This window comes from Ranitomeya imitator, chromosome 10 (genome assembly GCF_032444005.1).
Source record: "Ranitomeya imitator isolate aRanImi1 chromosome 10, aRanImi1.pri, whole genome shotgun sequence".
In the NCBI taxonomy this organism is placed as follows: domain Eukaryota; kingdom Metazoa; phylum Chordata; class Amphibia; order Anura; family Dendrobatidae; genus Ranitomeya; species Ranitomeya imitator.
Genome location: NC_091291.1, coordinates 93,530,151 through 93,545,397, shown reverse-complemented (window position 1 = coordinate 93,545,397; position 15,247 = coordinate 93,530,151). Strand labels below are relative to the sequence as shown.

The 15,247-nt window shown below is 42.7% G+C and overlaps 1 protein-coding gene across 1 annotated transcript; it reads right to left on the bottom strand.

Annotated features, from left to right (window-relative positions):
* Nucleotides 1-344: 344 nt before the first annotated feature.
* Nucleotides 345-14,846, bottom strand: PRXL2B (peroxiredoxin like 2B). The gene is made up of 7 exons (XM_069742680.1): nt 14,706-14,846; nt 10,684-10,888; nt 7,227-7,278; nt 5,255-5,318; nt 4,558-4,633; nt 3,436-3,554; nt 345-549 (listed from the first exon to the last, which is right to left on the bottom strand). Exons 1-7 carry the CDS (start codon nt 14,766-14,768, stop codon nt 523-525), a joined length of 606 nt encoding a protein of 201 aa, XP_069598781.1. The 5' UTR covers nt 14,769-14,846; the 3' UTR covers nt 345-522.
* Nucleotides 14,847-15,247: the final 401 nt, after the last annotated feature.

Sequence of the window (15,247 nt, the reverse complement as noted above, 5' to 3'; positions counted from 1 at the left end):
ACAAGTCTCCAGTCACTTTGTAGACTTATGAATCCTCATGATGCACACGCTGTGAAGATTCTCTGGTGCTAGCGCCTGGTGGCAATTTGCATACTTTCGGCTACATTTTGACTAGCCGCATCTAGCCTATACACTTACATTGAGGAAAGATTCGCTTGATGAACAACCAACCCCTTTAAAGGCCAACTTGACACAGACAGTAAATGGATGTATTTCAGAATCTATACTACAACTAAAAGATCAGCAGCCGTTCGTGGGGTTTTTCAGTTCAAAGGCTTAAAATGATTACTATCATTTTTCAATATCTCTACTATCCAAAGGTTGTAAACTCATTAAATGGGTAGTTTCATGTTATTTAATTGCTTTATTTAAGACGGCATGAAAATTGGCAAGTTTTTAATTGATTTTTACTATCTGTTGTCATTCTGCTGCCATGAAGGCTTTTATCTTCCATAGTGTTCAACTGGTTTCCAAGGAGCTTAACCATGCAAGTCCCATAAGAAATGGGACAGGATTCTTCATTTAGCGTGTGCACGCATCTTCATTACACTGTGGGAAAAAAAAAAAAAAAACAAGGTGATGTCGGCAAGCGCCAGACAATATGGCTACAGCCTCACTACAGAGTGGTACAGCGCACTTCCTATAGGGACTAGGAAACAGGAACACATGGGCTACTTGCACAGTGAACAAGTCTGTATGATCATGTTCACACACCACCAAGAAACCTGAAGACACAAAAGAGAATAGTAAAACCAAAAACACTCAGTTTGAAAAAATGTTGCAGTAATCCGCAAGTGCTAGTAAAAGATGTAAAAAACAGGGTATTTGGTTGATACGTTTTTTGCAAAAAATGTATACTAAGCTGCTCTACCAATCTTCACGGTATACCCTTATCAGAGCAGTCCTAACTAATGTATGCAATCCCTATCTGATGTATTTAAAAACCTGATCATCTGTATATAACCTGTGTGAACAGGGTTCAGAGAGGAAAAATCCATGTGTGCATACAGGGTAGAACAGCTTTTGTGCAGATAGCCCACACAGGTTATATACAGATGATCAGGTTTTTAAATACATCAGATAGGGATTGCATACATTAGTTAGGACTGCTCTGATAAGGGTATACCGTGAAGATTGGTAGAGCAGCTTAGTATACATTTTTTGCAAAAAACGTATCAACCAAATACCCTGTTTTTTACATCTTTTACTAGCACTTGCGGATTACTGCAACATTTTTTCAAACTGAGTGTTTTTGGTTTTACTATTCTCTTTTGTGTCTTCCTATAGGGACTGTATCAAAAGGATTATCTTATACAGAATCTAAGAGAGATCAATGATTTGAAGTCCACGCAGGAGAAGTCGCATTAAAACAGCTCTGCCAAAATGGGTTAAGCTGGTTTGGGACTGGACATACATATGCCCACCCATCAAATTCACCAAAGGTGATGACATTTGTGAGCCAGAAATGCTATTCGAGACCCAGTCTGGAGTAGCTATCCTGGCGAGGTGCAGTCCACCGAGGAGATGCTTCAAATTCATTAAGTGTAGTGCATCTAAAAAAAAAAAAAAAAATGTCCTGGACAACCCCTTTTTTTTTTAATTTAGTATAAGCCTTAAAACTAACATGCAGGTAGTTGGTACCAGAGGTTTCTACTCCTATGTGGCGCTGGCTCAGAGCAGTCACCAACGGCTCCATGTCAGGGTACGTGTCCGCGTTCAGGATGGCCGGTGGTTTTCACGGAGCGGCAAACGCGCTCCGCCCCCTTCTGGAGACGCGATGATGCCGGATATGTTAATTTCACACATCCGGAATCATCGCACCCCACACATAGGGTTTTTGTTGGGAATTCTGTGGCCAAGCTCCCTCCTGTGGTCGAGAGTGGTACTGCGGCTGGTTCTGTCTATAAGCTTCCTTTGGTGGATGAGAGTGGTACTGCAGCTTCTGAGTTTCCTTCCTCAGGTGATGAGGTTAAGTCGTTAGGTGCTGCTCTATTTAACTCCACCTGGCGCTTTGATCCTGGCCTCCAGTCAATGTTCTAGTATTGGTCTTGCTTCCTCCTGGATCGTTCCTGTGGCCTCTCTATCCTGCATAAGCTAAGTTCTGCTTGTGTTATTTTTGTTTACTATATTTTCTGTCCAGCTTGCTACATTGTTTTTTTCTTGCTTGCTGGAAGCTCTGAGACGCAGAGGGAGCACCTCCGTACCGTTAGTCGGTGCGGAGGGTCTTTTTGCCCCTCTGCGTGGTTGTTTGTAGGTTTTTGTGTTGACTGCAAAGCTATCTTTCCTATCCTCGGTCTATTCAGCAAGTCGGGCCTCACTTTGCTAAATCTATTTAATCTCTGTGTTTGTATTCCATCTTTACTCACAGTCATTATATGTGGGAGGCTGCCTTTTCCTTTGGGGAATTTCTCTGAGGCAAGGTAGGCTTATTTTTCTATCTTCAGGGCTAGTTAGTTTCTCAGGCTGTGCCGAGTTGCATAGGGAGCGTTAGGCGCAATCCACGGCTACCTCTAGTGTGGTGTGTTAGGATTAGGGATTGCGGTCAGCAGAGTTTCCACGTCTCAGAGCTTGTCCTATGTTTTTGGTAAATGTCAGGTCACCTTGTGTGCTCTGAACTTCAAGGTCCATGGTGGTTGTGAATTACCTGTTCATAACAGGTTTTGTGTTATACCTTGCGGCGGCGCAGCAAGGTAAACAGACATGCTGCGATCTAAAAAGACGCGCCGCATGTCTGGAATCGCAGGGCCGCCGGATGCGTGTTACCACGCATAGTGGAGACAGGATTTCATGAAATCCCCTCCACTATGCTGTAACATCTGGACGCTGCGTCTCTATGCAGCGTCAAACACACAGCGTTTCCTGAACGTGGAAACACACCCTCAGAGCAGCTCTTCTTCCAGGTTGCTCTGTTAACGAGGATTGACTGCCAATGTCATTCTGACTGACAGCCGGCTCCCTGCAGATGGACAGCCGGCTGTCAGTCAGCATGAAGTCGGCAGTCACACCCCATCAACAGAGCAGAAGAGAAGCCGCTGCTCTGTCATCATGACATTAGTGAAGGCAGTAGAATTGTCAGCAGAGATCGGTGCTGGGAGCAACAACCTGCCTGTCAGTTCTTAGGCCCGTAGTAATAAACAATTAAAATTAGTCGCGGATAAACCCTTTAATGAATTGGCACATTGTACTCCAGCGAGCACTTCATTAAGACCGGCATGCACAATGTCTTAATGAATCAACTCCTAAGTGTATGTAGAAGATTAAAGGCTCCATTGCAGAGACCCAAGGCACTCCCTGCTTTAGGGATAGTCATATATTAAATTGATTTTAGCGCTAGAAATGTTATGGAGATAAGGTGGAAATTCACTTTAGGGTTAGGGAAGCAGAAAAAGGTAGAATAGAGCAGTCCACCATCAGGTCCTGCTACATAGGAGTTACCTGAGGGCGCTGTCCTTCAGTCACATTTGCGGAAATGCCTAGAGTTTGCGCTACAGTTTCTAGGGAAATGTGGTCACCAGGAGAATCTTGTACAAAATGAAGCAAAACCTTTTCTCCTCCTTGCAAAGACAAAAAAAAGTGGGGCGGAATAAAGCACATTAAACAGTTTAAGTTCGGCTACATAAAAAAAAAAAAAAAGTAGTGATGAAATTGCTTATGAAACTACAGCGGAGTGTTTTAACCCCTTAACGATTGTCGATATGCCTTTTAACGGCAGCAGTTAAGGGTACTTATTCCACAGAGCGGGTTTTTAACGCCGAGAAATAAGGGTATAGTGCCCCCCATCGTCAGAAAATCTCCGGGGTCTCGGCTATCGTCCGACATTCTATCCACATTGCTTTAGTTCTCATGAAGCACCTGAAGAGTTAATAAACTTCTTGAATGTGGTTTTGAGCACCTTGAGGGGTGCAGTTTTTAGACTGGTGTCACTTTTTGGGTATTTTTTGTCATATACACCCCTAAAAATCACTTCAAATGTAATTTGGTCGCAAATTAAAAAAAAAAAAAAAAAAAATGGATTTGTAAATTTTGTTGGAAAAATAAATCACTGGTTAACTTTTAACCCTTATAACTTCCTAACAAAAAAAAATAAAAAATTAGGTTTTACAAAATTGATGTAGACATGTGGGAGATGTTTTTAACCATTTTGTCCTATATGACCCTCTGATTTAAGGGCACAGTTTTAAAATAGCAACATTTTTGCCAAATTTCCGTTTTCCATAAATAAATGGAATTCATATTGAATAAATTTTGCTACTAATGAAGTACAGTCACGGAAAAAAAAAAAAAAAAAATCTCACAATCACTGGGATCCTTTGAAGTGTTCCAGAGCTATAACCCGAGTGGTCAGAATTGTAAAAATTGGCTTGGTCATTAAGGTCAAAAATTGGCTCAGTCACTAAGGGGTTAATAAAAGTTGAGGAGCCATGCTCCAGAGGTTTATAGTGGTTTTTTCCCCCCCTTCATCCTGTCTGTCTGATAAGCTCCCTCCTGCCATCTTGTGGTTGTTATGTATAAAGTTTTAAAACTAATTTCTGAACAATTCATAGAAAATCCTTTTACCTTTAGTGACAATTAACATTCCCCCACTCTGCAGGAGATCTCCACTGAAATTTCCTTGCACTCCATCTGCATTTGCCTGTAAATTGAAAGATAGGTAGTTGAAATATAATCCAAGTTAAATAAATACTTGATATCATCCGACAAAAAAAAAAAAAAAAAAAAAGTACTCCTAAAACAAATAAAGGAAAGTTGTTTGGTATATTTTTGTTATGTAAAAAGCTAGGATAAGTACCATTTATACTGTAGGGCACATATGTCGAACTCTGGCCTTCTGGCCATATCTGGCACTCAGGGTGAGTAGATTTTGTTTAATGTGGGGCCCATTTCTATATATGGAGCACTATGTGGGGGCCGGCACACTGTATGGAGCACTATGTGGGGGCCGGCACACTATGAAGCACCATTTGGGGCCATTATATTGTAGGGAGGGCAATGCAGGGCCCATTATGCTGTATGGAGCAATATATTGGGCCATTATACTGTATGGAGCACTGCGTGGGGCCCTCATACTGTATAGAAGGGTGTGTGTGTGTGTGTGTGTGTGTGCGCGTCATTGACAGCATTATACACATTATGTGCAATATTTTTGTAAAAGTCAATTTTTTTCCTGATAAGGATGATTTATAGTGATTATTGATCAAAAATAGAGCCGAATAGATTAATTACAGATAAATACTATGCAAAACTATATTCTCACCTTGGTGACAACATCTCGAACCTTTTTCCCAAGAGCTGCAGGGACTATAGAAAGAGCGTTATACCTACAATGAGAAACATTTGGAAACCCTCAACATATTGCATAAAAAAAAAAAAAAAAAAAAAAATGATTCATTAATAAAGTGCTCCTAATAGAAGGTTGTGGCCACAGGTATCGGGGGGGAAAAAAAAACCAAAAAAAAAAAAAAAACACACATTTAAAGCATGCCAGCAGCATAAACAGATACATGTGACCTTAAAGGGAAGGAAGAAGCGAATGAAACATTCGTTATTGTTTTGGTCCCTATTCATAGGCATCTTGCAGGTATTTTTTTTGCCATGTCAAAACCTTTGTCTTATCACAATATGCAATGTTAGTTATTTGATATGGCCACTAGGGGTCACTGTTGTCCCCCTACACATAATATATTGCTGCAGAGGACTTACATTCAGAAGGAATCGGTCACTACATTTAACCTACATAAACCAATATGGGCCTACAGGCTATAGACTACTGAAAACAGTCCTCCCTGTGCGTCATATCAGCTGTGTTGTTGCTGAGAAATCTTATCTTGTAATCACTTTATATACAGGTGATTCTCACAAAGTTAGAATATCATCAAAAAGTTCATTTCAGTTCTTCAATACAAAAAGTGAAACTCATATTAGATAAATCATGACAGAGTGATCTCTTTCAAGTGTTGATTTCTGTTAATGTTGATGATTATGGCTTTCAGCCAATGAAAACCCAAAATTCATTATCTCAGTAAATTAGAATACTTTATAACACCAGCTTGAAAAATTATTTTAAAGTCTGAAATGTTGGCCTACTGAGATTATGTTCAGTAAATCACTCAATACTTGGTCGGGGATCCTTTTGCATCAATTACTGCATCAATGCAGCGTGGCATGGAGGCGATCAGCCTGTGGCACTGCTGAGGGGTTATGGAAGCCCAGGTTGCTTTGACAGCAGCCTTCAGCTCGTCTGCATTGTTGGGTCTGGTGTCTCATCTTCCTCTTGACAATACCCCATGGATTCTCTATGGGGTTAAGGTCCGGCAAGTTTGCTGCCAATCAAGCACAGTGATACTGTTGTTTGTACACCAGGTATTGGTACTTTTGGCAGTGTGGACAGGTGACAAGTCCTGCTGGAGAATGACATTTCCATCTCCAAAAAGCTTATTATAAGAGGGCAGGCACTCTTGCCTTCAGTGCTAACTTTTACCATTTTTCTCAATAAAATTATGATTTATTTGCCATATATGTTTTGACCTATATTCAGTTATTTCCTCCCAATTTATCCCTATAGAGTACAGCCAGCATCTTTAAGCCCTCTATTACAGCATTCAAGCATGCTATATGTACACCCCAATCCGCTCTGCAAGGCACAGAGGAGCAAAAAAAAAAAAAAAAAATTCTATAAGGCAAGGTCGAGTCTGATGGTCGTCTCCTCTTACGATCATCGTCCTCCTTCCATGTTTTGTGTGGATGACACTTCCAACTTCATCTGAGGGTAGATTTAAAAAAATTTAATGTGCAAAAGCGAAAAAGGCCAAGGAGCGCTGAAGACTCGCAGCATGTGCACTATACAGTGCTTTGCCCTCAACTGAGAAGAACGCCTATGCGAAAAAGTGATGAGGAACAATGGATGACATAGGACGCGTCATCCATACAAAGCAGGGAAGGAGGACGGCAATTATAAGAAGGGAGGAGGCACCGGATCAAGACCAGACCACACTGTAGGCGAGTATTTTTTGTGCCCTGCATAGGGAATTGGGGGCATACAGCATATCAGAATACTGTAACACTGGGCTGAAAGATGCTGGCTGTACGTTATATAGGGAAAAACCTGGTTGCAGGTGTCCTTTAAACCAAAACTAAGAAATAGCCCACCATTACTTGGGCTAGGACATAAGGTTGTAGGATATAACCACTGGTTGCCACCCATCTGTATGGACTTTTCAGACACCGACCTCTTGAATCCCAGCTCCTTGTAGCTCTGCTTTGATTCATCCAGATATAATTCTGTAATAAAGCAGAGAGTCGCAGTTACACAACCAATGACATAATGTTACACAACTTCAAAAGATAGTAAAGGCAGCCGGGTGCTGCGGAGTTCATAAGGCGGGATGTTCATTAACAGGATAAGGGAACGGCAATCAGAGCTGTGCAAAAAGCCATAAACCTATTCCACAAAACCTGCAGGAATACAAGGACGACTTCTATCAGACGTCCACCACAGGCTACAGGGAAGCTCCTCCTAGGAGGCGTCATGTCACGCCATTGCATAACTAGCTACTTCTCAATAGAAGATTTTAATAACCATTCTCTCCTACATTTAGGCTATGTGCACACGTTCTGAATTTCTTGCAGAAATTTCCTGAGCAAAACCGGACATTTTCTGCAAGAAATCCGCATGCGTTTTTTTTTTTTTTTTTTTGACCGGAGCATCCCAATGCATTAAATAGCGGGAAAAGTGCAAAAAATCCACAAAATTAATAATAATAATAATAATAATCTTTATTTTTATATAGCGCTAACATATTACGCAGCGCTTTAATGAACATGCTGCATTTTTTACGTGGAAAAAAAAAAAAAAAAACCGCATCATGTGCACAAAAATTGCGGAATGCATTCTAAATGATGGGATGCTTAATGGATGCGTTTTTTATAGCGAAAAAAAAAAAAAGAAAAATCCGCAATGTGTGCACACAGCCTATGGGTGGAAGTGGACTGTGGGAAATCGTATGGTCTGACCATTTTCCTCCAGGTACAGTCTACAAGACATAGGTGCGGTTTATGCTACATCCCCTTAAAACAATGCTGTAATCACACAGTACACTGAGCAAAACTGCAGTGTGTATTCTCACAGCACTTAAGGGGCTATCCAGGACTATTTCATTATTTTTTTTAACCATGAAACAGCAGACTGGTGGTTGCCATCTACCTGCCTGTCGTGCCCGCCATCCATCCTGTGGCTTACGGTGACGTCTTGTCACAGAGCAGCGGCTTCTTTTCCGCTCTGCTCCATTGACGGGGCCTGACTGCAGGCTGTCAATCAGATGACTTCGGCATCACGATCCGTCCATAAAGCAGCCTGGAAGAAAAGCTGAATCGCCAGCAGGAGCGGACAGTGACCGCGCTCTTACTCGGCATCAGGTAAAATAGGCAGGTAGTTGCCACTGTTAGCAAACTACCTGCTTGTTATTTTTTAGGCTCATAGTAAAAGAAATAAAAGAGACCTGGACGATCCCTTTAAGGGGAATAAAGATCACCATAAACAGCAAACTATATTCTGTTAACTACCCAAAAAGTTCATACAGGCTTTTAAATCTTGTATTTTTTGTTTTATATCATTTATCCATTTTGTTTGTATATATTTTTTCATATATTATTCATTATTATTAATATTCTCATTTTCTTTTGTTCTTTTTGGTGTTGGTTCTCTTTTTTTAATATATATTTTCCCGATTTTGGAGGTCTATTTTCATTTACCATAATGGCCCCATTAATTTTGTGCGCTGTTCTGCTCCTGCGTTTTCTTCATTCCTGGGCAATTTCCATTTACCATCATGGCAGCAGGGACGTTGTGCGCCGCTCTGCGCATGCGCCTGCCTCACTTCGTCCGCGGGTGCTGGTGGATGCGCCGCTGACTGCGACTCACGTCGCGCTCAGTGATGCACTTCCAGTTCCTGGGGCGCGGCTGCTGCATGGGTGAGTGCGGCGCCATGTAATCTGGCGTCCTTGATTGATAGTCCTCACAACTGTCTCTTTGCTATATATTACCCACACATTCTGTTCCTCACTCCCTGACGAAGCGGTAGCGAAACGCACGTTGGAGTGCAGCGAGGGGGCGGTTTGTGCATCCTGGTCAGTATTGGAACATGGAACAACATTGGGACTTTTATACCGTTTGCTTTATTTGTCCACCCTATTGCTATACGATGGGCATCATGGTTTGCATTATGCATTTTTATTACTATGTATATATGGATTTGATATCCATTTAATGTATTGCGATCTGTTGTCAGTCATCAATGCTTTTCTGTAATCATTTTCTATTTTTATCATGCGCTGGGAAATATGATTATATTTGATATTATCTTATTATCTGTTGGTACAGTTATCAATATTCTCTCTAAAAAAAAAAAAAAAAAAATATATATATATATATATATATATATATATATATATATATATATATATATATATATATATATTACACCCTATGCAATGCATTGAGAGATATATATACATATGAACTTGTTTCCATCAGATATAGATATATTAATTTTTTTCCATACATCATATATAATTTATACCTACCCAGTATAATTGATATTTACTATTATTACCATCAATGGTTCCTTATTTTAATCATCAAATTTATACTTTCTGATTAATTATTTTTGCTGGCCGTTTTGACACCTATCCCTCACGTATTTTTCCATAATTTGATTTTAGGTCTTGTTTCAGCATGTCACACATGCGTTTTAGTTACGTTGTACAATCAAGTTTTGTAAAGGTCATTACTCAATAAAGTTTATATATTGTTATTTTGCTTACTGGATACTTATTTTCTTTTTGGATTTATTTTTAAATGAGAAGAGTCTGATAATGATCTGGAGACAAGAGTTTTGCTTCAGAAAATACCGTAGTAAAAATTCCTTTACTCTGGCATCTGATAATCCAGAAAGTCTAATAATCCGGCACCTATTCTTAGATAAGAGCAGATATTTTAATGCAAAGTTTGAGAAGAAAAGATCATTGCAGAAACTTGATCGATGCCATTGATACTAATCATGGAAGAAAGTAAAGGAAATCTCCAGGCAATAAACAATCTATACCCCGAGGGGTGCAATATGGCACAGGGAGGGCATCAGATCATACTCTGTCCAGTCAGGCCTATTGTAGTCATTTTTACAGGAGTCTTACTTTATCAGCAGGCGGCCAATCATAATCCATGTCAGTGGATGCAAATCAACCCATCAAATTTCTTGCCAGATCTTGTGGTCTTTTAGGCTACTTTCACACTGGCGTTTTTTGCCAGACGTCGCAATGCGTCGTTTTTGGCAAAAAACGCATCCTGCAAAGTTGTTTGCAGGATGCGTTTTTGCCCCATAGATTAACATTGCGTCGTGCGACGGTTGCGCAGTGTTAGCAAAAAAACGTTACATGTAACTTTTTTTGCTCCTGACGGACCGCTTTTTCCGACCGCGCATGCGCGGCCGGAACTCCGCCCCCACCTCCCAATGGGGCAGCGGATGCGCCGGAGAAATGCATCCGCTGCCTCCGTTGTGCAGTGCGTTAAACGCTAGCGTCGCAATCTCTGGCCGACGCATTGCGACGGGGAGATTCCGACGCTAGTGTGAAAGTAGCCTTACAGGCAATATGTTTGTCAATGCTGACCGTGACTATATGTGCACTTACCCCCTGTGAAAAAGTTCCCATCTACAAATTCTTTCAGCCCCAAACTCTCCGGTCCAATCCCTATCAGACGGACTTGGTTGGCACTGAACGAATCTTGCAGCTTGGAAACTTCTTTTGCCGTCCAGCGGCAAAGCTGGCAGCCGAACCTCCTGAGGAAGAACAGGACGCTGGTGTGGTCTCTCCACAGCGACTGCAGCTCGACTGTCTGAAAGAACAAGATGCCAAATGTAAGATCATCAGCAGCGTCCAGACGTCTGGACATCCACCATGGTCAGATGCCGCCATGTACACACTGCATGTGACATACCTGGCGTCCCATCTCTCAGCACCAGAAACGGGTAATGTTCGCATTTTAACCCGTCACTAGTTGGTAGGCACAGCAAATAACATAGGATTGGCTTTTCCGTGAAGCTGGACTACTTCCTTTCTTGCCCAGATTGGGACCCACAGGCGGTGACATAGGAGTAACCGCAGACTAATGTCAGGAAACCAGACAAGCCCTTTAAAGTCTAGGAAAATAAACATTATTAACCTGCAGATATGGGGTTAATCGGCAGGCTAATATTGTTGTGAAGTTGTGCGGCCCCTACTCTTGGAGCCCCGCTTTCAGAAGGAAATGAACTTTAGTCCTCTCGGCAGCCTCAGGCTTAGAGAAGCGGCTGTATGTATAGATGTATGTATGTATGTATGTATGTATGTATGTATGTATGTCACAGTACAGCAAATATACAGATCAGATAGTTTCCTATGTTGCAGAATTGTAATGTAAGAGTAGGTGCACAAGTTCAGGAATTGGCAATGCTTTGGACGCAGCACATGTCCACTCCGTCCAAAGTGCTGCCGGCTATTAAGGCTATGTGCACACGTTGCAGATTAGGCTTAGGAATTTCTGGTGCGGATTCGGTCTCTCCTGGCAGAAAACGCACATGCGGTTCCGCAGCGTTTGTGCGTTTTTGCTGCGGTTTTCTATAATGGAATGGGTGCAAAAATGCTGCAGATTCACAAAAAAAAAAAAAAAAGTGACATGCTACTTTTAAACCGCAGCATTTCCGCAGCGGATTTTCCGCAAAGTGTGCACAACATTTTTTTTTTCTCATTGACTTACATTGTACTGTAAATCAATTGCGGATCTGCAGCGTTTCTGCACCTCAAACAAAAAAAAACGCTGCAGATCCGCAGAGAATCCGCAGTGTGACCACTGAACCGTGCAGAATCACCGCGTCCAATACATTGTACGGGTGATATTTATCTTGAGGAGACTCACATCTCTGCAAGATAAGTAGACGTTCTGCAGTCTGGAAATACGCGCCACATGTACGTGTCCGGAGGGAAGCCGCGGGTGTCTCTGGACGAATAGCAGACATGAGATTTCTTGAAATCCCATCCACTATGCTGTAACATCTGGACACTGCAGGTTGGACGCCACGATAAACCCGCAGCGTTTACTGACTGTGTGCACATACCCTAAATGGTCCTGTAAATGATTAATAGCTGCTACTGCAAAGAAAAAAAAAAAAAAAAATATAGAAAACGGATTGTAAAAGGATGATCAGTGAGTCTCTCTCTCTCTACAGAAAATCTGGTGTTACACATTGCAAATCGCTACAGCGCACAAGCGACAAGATGGCGATAGGACCTATGTCATCACTCTGCCCACGCTCCTTCATTGGCTGAAAAAAATGGCGCCAAATGCGTCATACGAAATGCAACTTTGGCGCGAAGATCGCCGATCCCACACTAGGATCGGGTCGGGTTTCATGAAACCCGACTTTGCCAAAAGTCGGCGACTTTTGAATTTGTCCGATCCGTTTCGCTCAAGCCTAGTTCCTACACTTGCGCTTGGTGACGCCCTATTCTGCTTACACTGGATTACCTGTCAGTCAATGACTCCACAGAGCCGCACTTCATTCTCAGAAATAAAAAAAATCTACAGGTAAGGCCTTATTCAGATGTCCATGTTTTGATAATTTATTATTAGCTCCCTCCCCCCCCCCCCTTTATTTATTCACTGGTCGCCATCTTCGGCTGTTTTCACAGACGTTCTGGTCCATACCGGCACCACGTGACTATACATGTAACCCATCAGATCATACTGCATTTTCTGGGTGGACTGGTGGATACTTTCTTCAGCCAAGTCTATGAGACTCAGTCGGGGGTCAGAGAGAATCTGGCCGACTATGCAAATCACACTCTAGTCAGTGATTAGACCGATCACAGCATGCTCAGATTTTCCTGGATGACAGAATCGGACACACTGAGGAGATGGAGAAAAGAAAAAAAAAAATGTTTACATCTTCTTTATTCTGTCAGTGAGTGGAACTCAGACTGCACTCATGTCATCCGAGCGCAGTCCAAGGTTTCCCATGACTCATTGAGTGCAATCTGAATATCAGATCAAAACTAGAGCAAGCAGTGATTATATTTTTTTTTACTTGGACAGGGAAAATAAAATATTGGACATGTGCACAGCTCCATAGACTACCATTGGTCTGGGTTCGATCTGATGTTATGTCGGATCGCCCATGGACAGATAATACCGTTACCTGTATGAGCCCTTACATTGAGAAGTCCCCTCTGATCCACAGAGCAGAAACAATGAAGAACAAACGTGGTTATATGGGATCAGTGCGCCGCGGAGTAGATTACCAATGGGAGACATTAAGAAATTCTGAGTGCGCCTTTATATAAGAGGAAAAAGAAAATTCTCAGTGTGCGAAATTACATTTTCATACATTTTTGGGCAGTGTGACTATTTAACATCAGTGTGGGAATTATTTTTCCTGGTTAAAAAAAAAAAAAGACACACACACACACACCACAACTAACACCTCAAGCTGCTCCTACAGGTTAAAACAATTAGGGTATGTGGACACGTAGAATGGTCAACTGCGGATTTTTCCACAGCGGATCTGATAAATCCGCAGGGCAAAACCGCTGCGTTTTTTCCTGCGGATTTATCGCGTGTTCTATTGTGGATTCCGCTGCAGATTTACATCTGCAGTTTTCTATTATGGAGCAGATGTAAAAACCCTGCGGATTCCGCAAAAAAGAATTGACATGCTGCGGAAAATAAAATGCTGCGTTTCCGCACGTTTTTTGGTTTCCCAGAGGTTTACATTGTACTGTAAACTCATGGGAAACTGCTGCGGATCCGCAGCATCGTGTGCACATACCCTAAGGCTATGTGCACACGTCGCAGATTTTGCTGCTGATCCGCCGCTGTGGATTCGCAGCAGTTTTCCATGAGTTTACAGCACCATGTAAATGTATGGAAAACTAAATCCGCAGCGTGTGCACTCGATCGATGAATGGACGTCACCAGTTTGGGGTCTGTTATGTCGGGGTCCCACAATGAGCTTTCGATGTTGCAGATTTTCTGCACCCATTAAGTAAGGCTACGTTCAGACTAGCGTTGTGCGCCGCTGCGTCGGCGACGCAACGCACAACGCACGCAAAAACGCGGCAAAACGCTGCGTTTTGCGACGCGTGCGTCGTTTTTTGCCGAAAATCGGACGCAAGAAAAATGCAACTTGTTGCGTTTTCTTGGTCCGACGCTTGCGGCAAAAAAGACGCAAGTTTCGCAAAACGCAACAAACAAAAACGCATGCGTCCCCCATGTTAAACATAGGGGCGCATGACGCGTGCGTCGCCCGACGCTAACCCGACGCACACTAGCACAACGCTAGTCTGAACGTAGCCTAAAAAGAGACCTTACAGAAAACGCACGCACAGACGCACGCACACACACACAGACACGCGCGCGCGCACACACACACAGGCAGACACAGACACGCGCACACAAGCTCATTGTAGGGAACATAGCCTTATCTTCACAGGCTCATTGATTTGGACGAAAACAAAACCTGTCCCTTATTATTTTCCATCATGCACACTCAGTCCACACACACACAACAGATCAGCACAGAAGGCCCACAGTGTGAGGGAGTCCGCAGCACCGCGCTGGGTGTGACCCAGAGAACAGGGAGACAAGCGTCCTCCACCCACTGCCGACCCCCGCTCACCTCCCCGGTCACAGCGTGCCTCACAGGGAGCGCCCCCAGCTTCACCAGGTCCACGTCCCCCATGTCTACGGGGACTGAGGAGCTACTTCCTGGTATTATTACTCCAGGTCCTGCTGCAGTATCCCGTCAGCCAATCAGAACGCACAACGCAGGCCTTCGCTGGGATGGGCTTGAAAGGACGAGCTGTAGAGCCTTATATGGTTATGTGGGCGGGGCTAGTCGCTGCACTGTAGCTCTCATAAGCTGAAGAGCTGACACGTGACCAGATAACGGCTCCACTATATATAGCGTGTAGGTGCATAGACCCGTGCACGGTTATGTGCACACACGTATCACACTGCGGGATTTTATGCGCAGAGTCTGCATTTATTGGCAGAAAACGCAGGTCAGAATCTGCGGGTTTTTTTTTTTTTGCGGATTTTGTACAGATTTCTTCCTTTTTTTTACCCCTGCGGATTTCTATTATGGAATGGGTGCAGAAACGCAGTAGATCCACAAAAAGAATTGACATTGTCCTTTTTTCAATCTGCTGCGTTTTCCGC

Bases quoted from the DNA above. Each gene is read 5' to 3' on its own strand.
- PRXL2B (XM_069742680.1), bottom strand. From the start codon at position 14,768: ATGGGGGACGTGGACCTGGTGAAGCTGGGGGCGCTCCCTGTGAGGCAC. The intron at 10,889-14,705 runs GTGAGCGGGGGT...TTGTTCTTTCAG, and splicing joins GGCACGCTGTGACCGGGGAG to ACAGTCGAGCTGCAGTCGCT. The intron at 550-3,435 runs GTAACTCCTATG...TTTTTCCCACAG, and splicing joins CTGAAGGACAGCGCCCTCAG to TGTAATGAAGATGCGTGCAC.